Raw genomic sequence first — 13,346 nt, 5'->3', positions numbered from 1 at the left:
CAAAAGTCACGAGGCAGGATCACCAAAATCATGAGATTTAACATCTTTAAAATAATGAGATTATCTAAAATAATAGATTTGGGGTTCTTTTTATTTGCTTTCTGCTTTTTGAGCCTTTAGGGTGCACTGGGGTCACATTTTGAAGCTCTCTCCACAGCCACAAGGGCTAGAAACTTACTTTTTCTTTAAGAATGAAGGCTGAAATCATAACATATCCACTTGACTCCAGGAGATGGGGCTTTAAGGAAAACTATAATTATCATGAGACTCCTGACAAAAATAATGAGAGTTGGCAACACTGCAAGTTGCTTCAGGAAAGTGTGAGCTGAGTCTTTTTGGTGGTACTGGTGGAAATGATGGCATGGTTGACCAAAGTAAGGTACTGCAAATGTAAATCAACAGTTCTTATTTTCATAGCTTAGAGACACCAGAAGAATGTTTTAAAAAATCATTGGTATAAGCAACATCAGTTTTTGTTTGTTTTATTTTGCACAATGTTAAGAGATTGACAAGTAGCAGTGCAGTCTGGAAGGGATATTAAGCCTAATGCTTGAGGGTTTAATCCAGTTTCTATTGGTGTATGTCTACACTATAGCTGCTACAGTGGCACAACTACCATGCTGCAGCTGTAGTGCAGTAGTGTAGACCTTCCTACATTGATGGAAGGGTTTTCCAACTCTCTGAGAGGCAGTAGCTAGGTTGACAGAAGACTCCTGTAACCCAGCTGCATCTACACAGAAAACTAGGTTGACCTAGCAACAGTGCTCAGGATGCAAAATTTTTCACAGCTCTGAGTGATTCAGCTAGGTCTAGGTCAGGGGTCTCAAACATGCGGCTCACAGAGTTATTTCCTGTGGCCCGCCGTAGGCACTGACTCCGTGGGTGCTCCAGGGCTGGAGCACCCACAGGGAAAAATTAGTGGGTGCTCTGCACCCACCGGCAGCCAAGCTCATCTCCTCCTCCTCCCCCTATGAGCGCACTGCATCCCCAATCCTCCGCCTACCTCCCAGTGCTTCCCACTGCCAAACGTTTGTTTGCACGCTCGGTGGGGAGGCGTGGGGGAGAGGAGCAGGAACGTGGTGTGCTCAGAGGAGGAGGCGGGGCCAGGGCAGGGATTTGGGGAAGGGGTTGGAATAGGGGTGAGGAGGGGGTGTATTTTGTCGTTTGAGTGAGGTGGTTTGGCATTCTGCTTTGGCTGCTGTTTGCCGAAGGTGGAAGGTTTGCAGTGCTGCTGGATGGGCGATTTGGATGGGAAGTTCTCTTTAGGGTGGGGGTTGCATGGTTTTGTTTACTTGAATCAGGTCAATGTGCCTCTATCCCCCACACTCTCAGGACAGCGCCTCCTGTTACAAGGCATGTGCTCACAACCTGCACATAGAATCATAGAATATCAGGGTTGGAAGGGACCCCAGAAGGTCATCTAGTCCAACCCCCTGCTCAAAGCAGGACCAATTCCCAGTTAAATCATCCCAGCCAGGGCTTTGTCAAGCCTGACCTTAAAAACCTCTAAGGAAGGAGATTCTACCACCTCCCTAGGTAACACATTCCAGTGTTTCACCACCCTCTTAGTGAAAAAGTTTTTCCTAATATCCAATCTAAACCTCCCCCACATGCTCCCTGCCTACAAACTGCAGCTGGCTGCTGCCTGCCCCTTCAACATTTTCATTCTTTTGTGTACATCAGTGGATCTCAAACTTTTTTTACTGGTGACCCCTTTCACATCGCAAGCCTCTGAGTGTGACCCCCCCCCAATAAATTAAACACATTGTTTAATATATTTAACACCATTATAAATGTTGGAGGCAAGTGAGGTTTGGGGTGGAGGTTGACAGATTGCGACCCCCGCCCCCATGTAATGACCTCGTGACCCGATCCCCAGGTTGAGAACCCCTGGTGTACATGAACTTGGAGGTTCTTCCCCCACATGAACAGTTACAACAGAACATCACCTTGTGGAACCTAGTGTACTCTTTGCCTTTAGCCCCAGCCCACATGTTCAGAGCTTAGGGACATGCTGCCATACCTCTGGCCCCAAAGCTCTAGACTACCTTTAAATCAACAGACAGGAGTCACAAGAGACTTGACCACCAGAGCCTTAGCTGAGACCAGCAAACTCATATCATGTAACATCAGTTTGGCTTTAAATCCTAGACTCAGGAGATGAGAACCAAGTGTCTTGCCGAGGCTCTCTATTTTCCCTTTCAAATCAAATCCCTCTTGGTGCCTCCAAAGTAGCTGACGGGGCAGGTGAGCCATGATATGTTCAGCAGGATTCCACAGGTCTCACTTAGCTGTAATTGTTCATTTTTTTTTTTTTTCCTATTTGACTGTGCTTTTGTATTGTATGAAAAAGGTTTCCGTGATGCGGCCCTTAGCCAATATACTAGTTTTCATGTGGCCCTCGTGGTAATTTGAGTTTGGGACCCCTGGTTTATGTGTAGACCAGGTGTCAGACAGCAGGGTAAGACCTAATGTGGGGACAGGTTATCCCACATCTGCCTACTGTGGGGTTCTTATACCCTTCATCTGAAGTAGCTGGTGTTGGCCACTGTCAGAGACTGGACAGTAGACCGAATGGACCTTGGTGCTGATCCAGTCAGGTAATTCTTATGTCTCATCACTTCTCTGCCCTAGAGAGGGAAAATCCCTCAAAGTCCAGTATATCCTTACCAGTTGGATTAACCAGACCACTAATGTTCTCATTCTGAATATGTATTTCACCTCCACTGTTGAAGCATTGTATTCACTGGATCAGACTATTGTATCAACCAGCCAATGGTGAGGAGTGAGAAGTAATTCTGACTCTTATTGTAATGAGGTTTGTTTTGCTGCTTTATCTGGCCCACGTTTGGCTTGTAAGCTCATTGAAATGATAACTGTTCTCCCTGTTATTCCCATGCACACACTGTAAATTGTGTAATTCTTCACCTTCCCTGCCTCCTAGACTTCTATCATGTTCTCCAGTCAGCTGTGGAGGGACTACACTGGCTGATGAATTGCCATGGCATGATCTCTGCTTTGTTTGCTTTCCCAGCTGCCAAAGAGGACGTGACTTGGTGATGGAGGCTTTGCTGGAGAGAATGCAAAGACAAGGGCATGGAGGGTATGTATACCACCATTTACAATGCTCTCTCAAACTCATGCAGCTTCACTTTTATATCAGTTCAAATCCTACAGTCCTTTGGTTTGCTCCTTAGTCAGACAAAATCTCCTTTGCTTATTGTAACAGCTAGGAACTACAGATAGGGACCGGGACCCATTATGCTAGGACAGGGGCGGGCAAACTTTTTGGCCTGAGGGCCACATCGGGTTTCCAAAATTGTATGGCGGGCTGGTTAGGGGAGGCTGTGCCTCCCCAAACAGCCAGGCGTGGTCCAGCCCCTGATCCCTATCTGAAGGCCCCCACCCCCACCCCGGACTCCTACCCCATCCAACCGCCCCTGTCCCCTGACGGCACCCCCAGGACTCCTGCCCCATCCACTGCCCCCTGCCCCTGACTACCCCCCGCCACCCCATCCAATCCCCCCTCTCCTTCCTGACTGCCCCCCGGAACCCCTGCCCCCATTCAACCCCCCTGTTTCCCGCCCTCTGACCGCCCTGACCCCTGTCCACACCCCTGCCCACCCCTTTGAACTCCCATGCCCTCTATTCACACCCCCCTGACTGGAGCACCGGTGGCTGGCAGTGCTACAGCCGCACTGCCACGCAGCACAGAGCACCGTGTCAGGCCAGACTTTGCAGCTGTGCTTCCCCAGGAACTTGCAGCCCTGCCGCCCAGAGCATTGCGCCGGCAGCACAGTGAGCTGAGGCTGCGGGGGAGAGGCCGGGGGCTAACCACCCGGGCCAAGAGCTAAGGGGCCAGGCAGGAGTTTGCCCACCTCTGTGCTCGGAGCTGTAAAGGGTGTTATGTTTGAGTAAGGTCTTCAGGATTTGGCCAGTAGGGCCTGATCGTATATCATTAACTTCAACTGGAGCAGGATCAAGGCCATAGTGAATTGCTTTTCCAAATAGTTCCTGGCTACAAGCCTTTGTTGTCTTAATAGCTGGCATTTCTGTACTATTATCCTTTTGCAAAATCTCTGTTCTATTTTTCAGCCTTCTTACAAGTTATTCTACTGCTAAGTGCAGTTATGGTCATAAAAGTGAATACGCAAAAATGGCACCACCTTACTCTGTGGATCTATTCCAGTCTGCTTACTTTACTGTCAGAAATACGGCTAGCACTGCATGTGGCTATAGGAGAGCGAGCCACATTCTCTCTTGGCTCCCACAACATCAACAGATCTTAACTAAGTTCCAGTTGCAGAATCCTACTGCAGCCAGGATAAAAACATCATGACTCATAGAATTTAAGGTCAGAAGGGACCGTTATGATCATCTGGTCTGACCTCCGGCACGTTGACCCCCTGCAGAACCTTGCCCGCTTCAGATCCTGGGTTGAGTCAGCAGCGCTGGCAGTTGAACGAGCATCTTTTTTTCTTGTCAGTTGAGCAAATGGGACATGAAAGTAATTGTTCCCCTTGCCTCAACGGCGTGTGCCACTTTTATATTCCTTTTGCCAGATTGTGCCCCAACTCCAAAGGTGGCAAAGACTATCTCTTTGCCAAGTAATGGTTTCAGAACTTGGATATGAATTGTACAGCTACTCTCACTGAGTGGGAAATGTTCTTAAGGACCATAATTACTGCTTAATGTTTGGTCAACTCACAGGACAGGGTGAACTTCAAACTGAACTGTGAGGTTGGCTCCTTTAAGAATGAGTAGCCTTCCCTCAGCTTCCCCCTGGTTTGAGCATTGGCCTGCTAAACCCAGGGTTGTGAGTTCAATCCTTGATGAGTTCGATCCTTGAGGGGGCCATTTAGGGATCCGGGCAAAAATTGGGGATTGGTTCTGCTTTGAGCAGGGGGTTGGACTAGATGACCTCCTTAGATCCCTTCCAACCCTGATATTCTATGATTCTATGATTCCCTATAGCAAAGCTGTCAAGTTCTGAAGTTTACGGATACTCCAGGGAGACAGAGGAATTTCAATCCCTTGACCTATTGATTTCCATTTCTTTTCAGTCCTTCCTATTTGACAAGCAAATTAAGGGGGTAAAGATCAGTATGGAGTTCACGTCTCTCTTGGGCTCCATCTTGCAAGATTTAATATTGTCCCAAGCTTAGCAGCTTGTAAGGTTTCAGAGAAATTAGTTGATTTGGGTTCAGTGATTACTGCCCCAAAGTTGAAATTTCAGCATGTCTAGGGAGCAAACTCTCGCCAGTAGACTGGAGATGTTTTATTCTTAATTATGGTGGCATTATCCACCCTGCTTCACTTAGGTGTTTGTCAGCATTTATGTGATAATCCTCTATTTTCAGGAGTTGATAAATTGGCTGTAAGATTTCTCTGATGATTGGAACTCTGTTCAAAAAAATTTCTGCTTGGGGACTGTGATAGTTTCAGGCTGTTTCCCGAGGATCCCGTGGGACCGTTGTACCCCTTAACTCTCCAGCCTGGACTGTCTCTCTCAATGCTATGCCAGTGACAAGCAGCTAGTTCCTACAGGTGCTATGGTTACTCAGCTGTCGGCATGTGGAGACTCACACCCAGCTAAATTGCATGAATGCTCTCCAAGCCACTCATGAATCACACAGAAAGGCACCAGCCAAGCACCCCAGCTCCCATCCTTGCACCCCAGAAATATACTGTCTTACAGTGCTCAAGACTCTCCTGGATGGTGCAAACTCATTAATTAGTTCGCCACTCCTGCAAAGGGTAGTAGATGTGCAACAGCCGTTGTTAACCTGAGCTGAGATGCCCCAAGCACTTCAACTGAAAACACATTGTTTTAGATAAAATATAAAGCAGATTTATTAACTACAGGAAGATAGATTGTAAGTGATTATAAGTAGCAGGCATAGAGACCAAAGCTGGTTACATAAGAAATAAAAATAAGTTAGCAGTCTAAATTCTACACACTGAGCAAGATTTGAATCAAGCAGTTTCTCACTCCACTAGATGTTCTAGGCAGTTTACAGCTCTTAATACATAGTGTGAATTCCCTTCCTAGCCTGGGACTAGTCTCCCCAGTTCAAAATCTTTGTCTTCTAGACAATCTTCCAAGTATTGAGATGGGGGAGGAGAGAGGCCAGGTGATGTCATTGTCCCTCCTTTTTATACTTTCTTCCAGCTGCTAGAAAGATCCTTGAAGTGACGTGGGGGTTAGGCAGCCCTCGTTGCATAGGTGCCCTCTCTGAGAAGTCTTTTGCAGAGTAGATAGGTGTTGATGGGCCGTCAACACCTGTCTGGCTAGTGATAGCTGCTTCTTTGTTGCGAACGAAGGGCTGGCTGTGGGTGTCTTCCAACCTCACATGTTTCAGTAAAACACACATAGCATAACTTCAGATACAATGATAGTACATATGATTCAACAGAACATTAATGTTAAACAGATCAAGACTTCTTAAATGATACCTCACAAGGCACTTTCCACAAAACATATAATCATATACACTGGTGAATATGGGTGCTATTTTGAGATACAGTGTGTCATAGGAACAAAGTCGTGTTTTGTTTTTAAATTACAAAATATGAAAATCCCATTCAGTTAACTACACGTTAAGCAAGGAGTTACTGTACTAATCTCTGTGTTTTGACACTTGGGTAATGCAGTTATGTTCCTGAAAAATGCTACTTTAAGCAAAAAAATGTGAAGCGAATACAATTTCCCTATAAGAATTAATGTAAATGCGGGGGCTAGGTTCCAGGAAAATTTTTTCGCCAGACAAAAGACTGCGTGTGTGTGTGTGTATACACACACACAGTATAAGTTTTAAACAAACAATTTAATACTGTACACAGCAATGATGATTGTGAAGCTTTGTTGAGGTGTAGAAGTCAGAGGGTGAGATATTTCCCAGGGAATGCCTTACTGCTAAATGATAAACTAGCAGTCAGCTGAGCCGTCAGGGGTTAACATGTTGTTAATATAGCCTCACACTCTACAAGGCAGAACGAATGGAGGGAGGGGAGACAGCATGGCAGAGAGAGACAGAGACACACAGTGTGTGAGAGAGAGATGCGCATTGCCCCTTTAAGTACGCTGACCCCACTCTAAGTACATTGCCTTTTTAAGTAGATCAGCAAGTTGAGACAATAGCTGCTGCCAGCAAGCTCCCTCTGTCCTGAGCCCTGTTGTCTCGCCCCTGCTCTATGGAAATGGGGTAAGGAGCAGAGGGGAGGGGAACACTCTCACATTAGCACCCCTTTCCTCCCCCCCCCCTTGCACAGCAAGCAGGAAGCTCCTGGGAGCAGCTCCAAGGCAGAGGGCAGGAGCAGCACATGGCAGTGTGGGGGAGGGACAGCTGAACTGCCGGCAATTGATAGCCTGCTGGGCGGCTGCTGCATAGGGAACTTAGGGGAGTGGGGAGCTGATGGGGGGCTGCCTGTGCAACCTGGTTCCAAGCCCCCACCAGGTAGCTCCAATGGGCTGCTCTTTCTGCAAGCAGTGGACAAAGCAGGCGGCTGCCAAATAACGTTATAAGGGAGCATTGCACAACTTTAAATGAGCACGTTCTCTAATTGATCAGCAACGAAACAATGTTAACTGGGATGACTTTAAGTGAGGAGTTACTCTATTTATAGATGCTTTTTGTGCTCCTGTGATTAAATAAAGAGAGGTTTTGCCTTTAGTTTAAATTGTATAGGCCATTTGTCCTGGTTGAGATTTTCAAAAGTGCTCAGCATTGGCCTAATTCTGCTCCCACTGAAGTCTGTGGTAAAACTTCACAGAAACCTTTGACTTCAATGGATCAAAGTTAGGCCGTGCTAAGCGCTTTTGAAAATTCTACCCCTTGGCTAGTGTCTTGACCTGAACAGATGGGGGGTAAAATAAATCAGTAATTTTGTTTAGAAGTGCAAAGTACTATATGTGCGTTTATTGTAGGATCCTTAGCTAATGCAAATCAGTGTGTCCAGTGGCTTCAGTTGGAGCTATGGCTGATTTATACCAGCTAGGGTTCTGGTCTCTAATGTTTGAGTGCTCTTTTTAGTTTAGTACACAAACAAAGCATACGTCAACATGGTAGTTCTAGCATGTAGGTGAGGAACCCCCTGTGATTCTGAGCTATACTAGACTGCCTGTTTAGCTGCCACAATGTTAAATAATTCTCTACTTATGGCTTTCCTTGATGAGGGAATGTTACACATTTTAATATATTGCCCTATTTACTGTGCCTACCCCTGCTCCCGCTGTAGTCAAGGAGTTCAGTTAGCCTGTTTTGGTGGAGATGCCCATCATCATGGGTGAGGGGGGTGTATGAGAGTGGAGGGAAGAAGTACTCTTGTTGGGCTAGGTTCAGTAGCTCTTTTGTCTACTGTGCGGTTTTAGCAAGCTGTCTTCTTGCCAGCAGAGGGTTCTTAACGTCCTGCGAGGCAGAGCTGCAGGAGCTGATGAAGCAGATCGATATCATGGTGGCTCATAAGAAGTCTGAATGGGAAGGGCAGACCCAGGCTCTGGAGACCTGCTTGGAGATCCGAGATCAAGAGCTTTCCTCTGTCAGGACTCTGTTGGATGAGAAACACAAGGAGGTACAGCCCCAGGCTCACTCTGTCTAACATTCAGTGATATTCCTGTGCACGTTGTCCGTCAATATAGAATATACAAGAGCCAGCATAAATTTTCATTAATGTTCATTGTCTCTGCACAAAAATGTATTCACCTCAGTTACTGTTTTGTCAGAAGCATCTTGTTTTTTGTTGGTGTTTTATTGATTAAAGCTCAGAGATTAAGTGGTGAAGACTTCAATGAAAAAATGTAAATGTGTAACATGTCAGGTCTGTTAACCCTGTGTCAGGGAAAGCAGGAACCCTGCTTCACAACTGCGGACTACCTGTCATTGGCAAAGGAATGAGTTGCCTAACTCGCAGTGTTATTCAATGGAAACTGGGTGCCGAACTTCCCGTTTCAAGAAACCAGCCTGGACTCTCAAAGTCCCTTGTGAGATCCTAGAAACACCTTATCTGGTCACAGAAGTCATAAGCAAACTGAATACTTCCAATCACAAGGGTAATGAGAAAGCTAATTGCTAAACTGCACCAAGTGATGATCCAGTGTTTCCAAACTGATTTGTTTTTTGAGGGCTGTGGCATTAGTTTTGTGGGGTTTCAAAAGTATATGTAACAAATTCCTGTGTCAGTACTGTACATATAGATCAAGTAGCAAAGCTTCTGTGGTCTGTGTTTATAATGATATTAAATTTAACTCATTTTACAAGGAGCAATGTTGCACCTTCTCTTGAGTGCTAGGAGATCAAGAGGACTGTGGTGGGCTGTGGGACTGTCTCTGACCTTTAGCTGTACTTCATTTATTTTAAAATCTTGCCTCACATTGTACAGCTTCTTTGTCCTGTTTGTTCCTTGTTAGCACATTGCCCTCCCCATAAGTAGCGTGTTAGTTGCACTCCAGGGATGTGGGGAAGGCATTCAAGTTTTAACATGTTGGGACTGGAATTTGCACCTTCATCACAAAACTTGTTTGTGACTGAGTATATAAATTGTGTTTTGGGTGCCTTTGTCACCGTGGAACTAGAGGTATTTCTATGGCCCCTAAACTACACCTAAGTATGTATATAACTACTAGTAGATCTGGTGTAGAATCTAGGTTAACAAGACAATGAGCAGGAGAAAAAAGAGAGTCGGGTAGCTTATATTGGTAATGTGTTGGGAATTTATTTTTTAGTGCCCTACTCTCTTCTCTAGATATTAATGATTGACAGGGTAAGTATTAGGATTAGCATGTCCAGAATACAGTTATTTTGTATCAGGCCACCAGTATTCACAACCAGTTTGAATGAAGTTTCTTTGTATGGGTCATGATCACACTTTTACCAGTTTTTTATTTCACTGAAAACTTTTGAGAGATTCCCTATCACCAGAGACAAACTATACATTTCTTATGCTGAGATGTGTTTGTAAAAAAAAATATATATATATATATATTTTACATTGCCCAAATCTTTTTTGTTGTTGTTGCTTTTCAGACATACAATTAGACAGGTCTCTGCCCTAGAGTTCCGAGAAGGGGAAAGGATGTGAGGAAGAAGGAAAATGAGTTTTTTGTTTTTTTTTTTAAAAAAAAAGCCTTTAAAGGAGGAATAATCTCCCATTTGCCTGTTTTGAAGCCTGTTTTCTTTTATTCCTCTCTTCTCCCCTCCCTGCATATAGAATTTGAAGAATTTCTTCTTACTCCCTGCAGATGAAACAGCGGAGGTGGCTGTCTTTGTTGCTGACAAATAGTTTGAAATGATAATCCGCATTTCTGATCAGTCACATCTGCCCCCCTCCCCCCGACCTTTTGGCGTAAACTGAGTTTGGCAAATTTCAGCCCCAAAGATGCAAATTTTAGAAAACTGGCTGAAAACAAGGGGTTGAAATGGAAGCAATTCTGCAAATGTAGGTCAAATCCGGCAAAGAGTTAAGCACACACTTAAACTGATGCTTGGTGAGTAACCCCATTGAAACCAGTAGGACAATAGCATTTCTTGTACCAGGACCTTAATTGTAACAGTTGCTACCACTTATACTATAATGTGTGTTTATGTATGTAATATATACTATGAAATTAAAATACAGTAATCCTTCAATTTCCACATCTACTGGTGAGACAGCCAGCTGTGTTGAGTCTGCTGCTTCTGTGCTGATAGTCACTGTGCTGTGTTTTAACTCTTTCTTTAGGTCGGTAGGTTGCGCCAGCAGTTAGAACACACTGAGCAAGTCCAACAAGGCATGGTTGTGGAGTATGAACAGCAGCTGAAGAAGTTTCAAGAAGAGGTGGGTTTCAGAAAGATGAGATTTGGTGTTGAAACCCCAGTCTATGCCTTGTGGTCTGATAGATTAAATGTTTCATTTTGTCACTGTCCTTTTGAATGCTGTGATTTTCTTAATCCTCCCTTCCCCACTGTGTGCCAAAACAAGAGGATTGATTAGCAACAAAATAATATTTTACATTTATATAGCACTCTTCATCTCATTCCAAAGATTACTGTGAAAGTGGAAATACTTGCTGTAAACTGAAGTCAGGTCCACACTCTAAAGTTAAGTCGACCCAGCTATGTCGCATAGGGGTGTGGAAAAATCCTCACCCCTGAGCAGTGTAGTTAAACCAAACTAACCCCTGCCATAGACAGTGATCAGCTGACAGAAGAATTCTTCCATCGCCCTAACTATTGACTCTTGGCAAGGTGGATTAACTATGGCAATGGGAGAATCCCTCCTGTCGTTGTAGTGAGTGGCTACCCTGAAGCACTATAACTGCGCAGCTGTAATGTTTCAAGCATAGACTAGCCCTTATTGTGGCTACTTTCAGGTGTGTTAAAAAGCGGCAGAAGTTTACAGCCAAGGTTTCCTGTCTTCTCTCACCCCAGACACCCCTATGCTTGTGCTTATGTTGCTTTGTTGCTCTCCCAGCATAGCATGAAATTTAAAGAAAGCACAGCTCTGCAGCTGGCCTTTTTCATGTGAAATAAACATGAGATGATGACTTTTCCTGCGGCAGATATATACCTCCCTCTGGAAGTACAGTCATGGTGGCCGAGAGAAGGTGGCAACCATCCACCGCGTGGTATACTGACTCCACCAGTGCATGGGCATGTGTCGGGGGATTTGAATTGAGCCAAGGATACCAACCTCCTCCTTAAAATTGCTATGGAGTCTACGTCATGTCCTTGTAGATCAAAAATACTCTGTGTTTTACGGTCTCCTACAAAATTTCTGTATCTCCTTATTTTAGGATTTTATCCTGCCGCCCATTATGGTGGTCTGTGTGCACCTGCCATGTAAAATGGGTTCAATTTGGTAGTGACGGAATATCATTATTCTGGTGGCTTTTCAGAGGCTAGTGTGTAGTCAGTTGATCTCAGTCCTTTTACCAGTGAATGGGTATCCACATTCCTGAGACCAGCATGCCTGTTGATATTCTTGTTGATATCTCAGGGGAAATTCTAGCTGTTGAATCAGCATAGAGCCTGACCCTCGAGGCCAGGGCTGAAGGAGATTGGCAGAATGGGGTGGGGGGGGGGGTTACTACTGGTTCTGCCTGTATTCTTGTTCTTTGAAGGTGACTCCATTCTCCCAGGCATGATGATATCACTAAATTTACTTGACAAAGACTTTTAAAAAGAGTTCCACACTCTTCATTCCACAAAGGATGTCATGCCCACTGTAATGTAACAGATGCTGAGATTTTCTGCGGGTGGGCTGACAGTATTTCATGTAAGTGCCTTAATGATTACTTCTGTTTCCATTGGCTTGTCAGTAGTGTGGAGCTAAATGCCAGGAGAGGGTAGCAGTGCATTATCTCTGGAGGATTGGGCTCAGTTCCTGCTTACTGTAGGTCATAAGTATAATTAATTTGGTAGTCTCAATTTAGTGTGCAGAAGACATCTTTCCTCATTTAAAACCCCCTTACATTTCAGCATGATGAACAGTCTTTGTTCAGGAAATGTCCCCACTGGAATAGTAGAGATGCTGCTAGGCCAGACTGAAGTGCATTAACAGATCTGTCTTAAAGCTCAGGACTGGAATCGCAACTGTGGTGTGGGTCAAGACTGAGGCGCATTAGTATTGAACTCAAAAAGGGATAATGTGGTGGGGGTTAGAACAGGAGACTGAGGAATCCTGGGGTCTAATCCCCAAACTGCTTGCTTTGTGTCTGTAGGAAAGCCTCACAACCTCCCCCTGCCCCAAGTCACCCATCATTATAAATGTGATAGTTGATACTATATAATCTATAAATCACAGAGATGTTGCAAGGCTAAATCTATATTTGTAAAGCTTTCTGGCTCCCACTCAGCAAAGCGCATAAGTATGTGCTTAATTTTAAATGTGTGCGTAAGTCCATTCCTGTTCCGCAAAGCGTTTAATCACTTTGCTGAATCAGGAGATCCTCTTCTGAAAGGAAGCATGGCTTTGTGGGTAAAGCACAGGACTGGGAATGATGAGATTTAGGTTCACTTCCTGGCTCTGTTCATGTGTTTCTTTTAGAACCATGGGCAAGTCACGAACCCACTCTGTGCCTCATTTTATCCATCTGTAAAATGGAGATATTTCCCCAATTCACAGGATGTTAAGAGCTTTATTTTGTCAGTGTTTGTAAAGAAATTATCTAATCAGGTGGCAAATGCTCTGTTTAAGTTCAAAATATTTGATCAAAGATGCTATTTAAATGCAAAGTATTTATTATTCAAGTTTTTTAATAAAATTAGAATTCTAGCAGTAGACATGGGTGACGTTCTTCCTTATCTTTCTCCAGTCAGTGGGGAAATTTATGACCTAGCTAAGCAACCAGTATGACAAGATGAGTGGCT

General features: G+C 44.6%; 1 protein-coding gene across 12 annotated transcripts in view; it reads left to right on the top strand.

The window, feature by feature from the left end:
- CEP63 (centrosomal protein 63) overlaps positions 1–13,346 on the top strand; it is a 51,363-nt gene that overhangs the window by 9,261 nt on the left and 28,756 nt on the right. For 9 of the 12 annotated variants that reach the window (XM_073360355.1, XM_073360361.1, XM_073360362.1 and 6 more), the window contains exons 2-4: positions 3,035–3,103; positions 8,391–8,571; positions 10,717–10,812. In XM_073360355.1, the coding sequence (XP_073216456.1) occupies positions 3,060–3,103; positions 8,391–8,571; positions 10,717–10,812 (321 nt within the window). In that variant the 5' untranslated portion in view covers positions 3,035–3,059. The remainder of the gene's footprint in view (positions 1–3,034; positions 3,104–8,390; positions 8,572–10,716; positions 10,813–13,346) is intronic. The other 3 variants (XM_073360358.1, XM_073360356.1, XM_073360363.1) reach the window with 1 other exon arrangement.

This window comes from Lepidochelys kempii, chromosome 9, assembly GCF_965140265.1.
Source record: "Lepidochelys kempii isolate rLepKem1 chromosome 9, rLepKem1.hap2, whole genome shotgun sequence".
NCBI lineage: Eukaryota > Metazoa > Chordata > Testudines > Cheloniidae > Lepidochelys > Lepidochelys kempii.
This window is presented reverse-complemented; position numbering and strand designations above follow the sequence as displayed.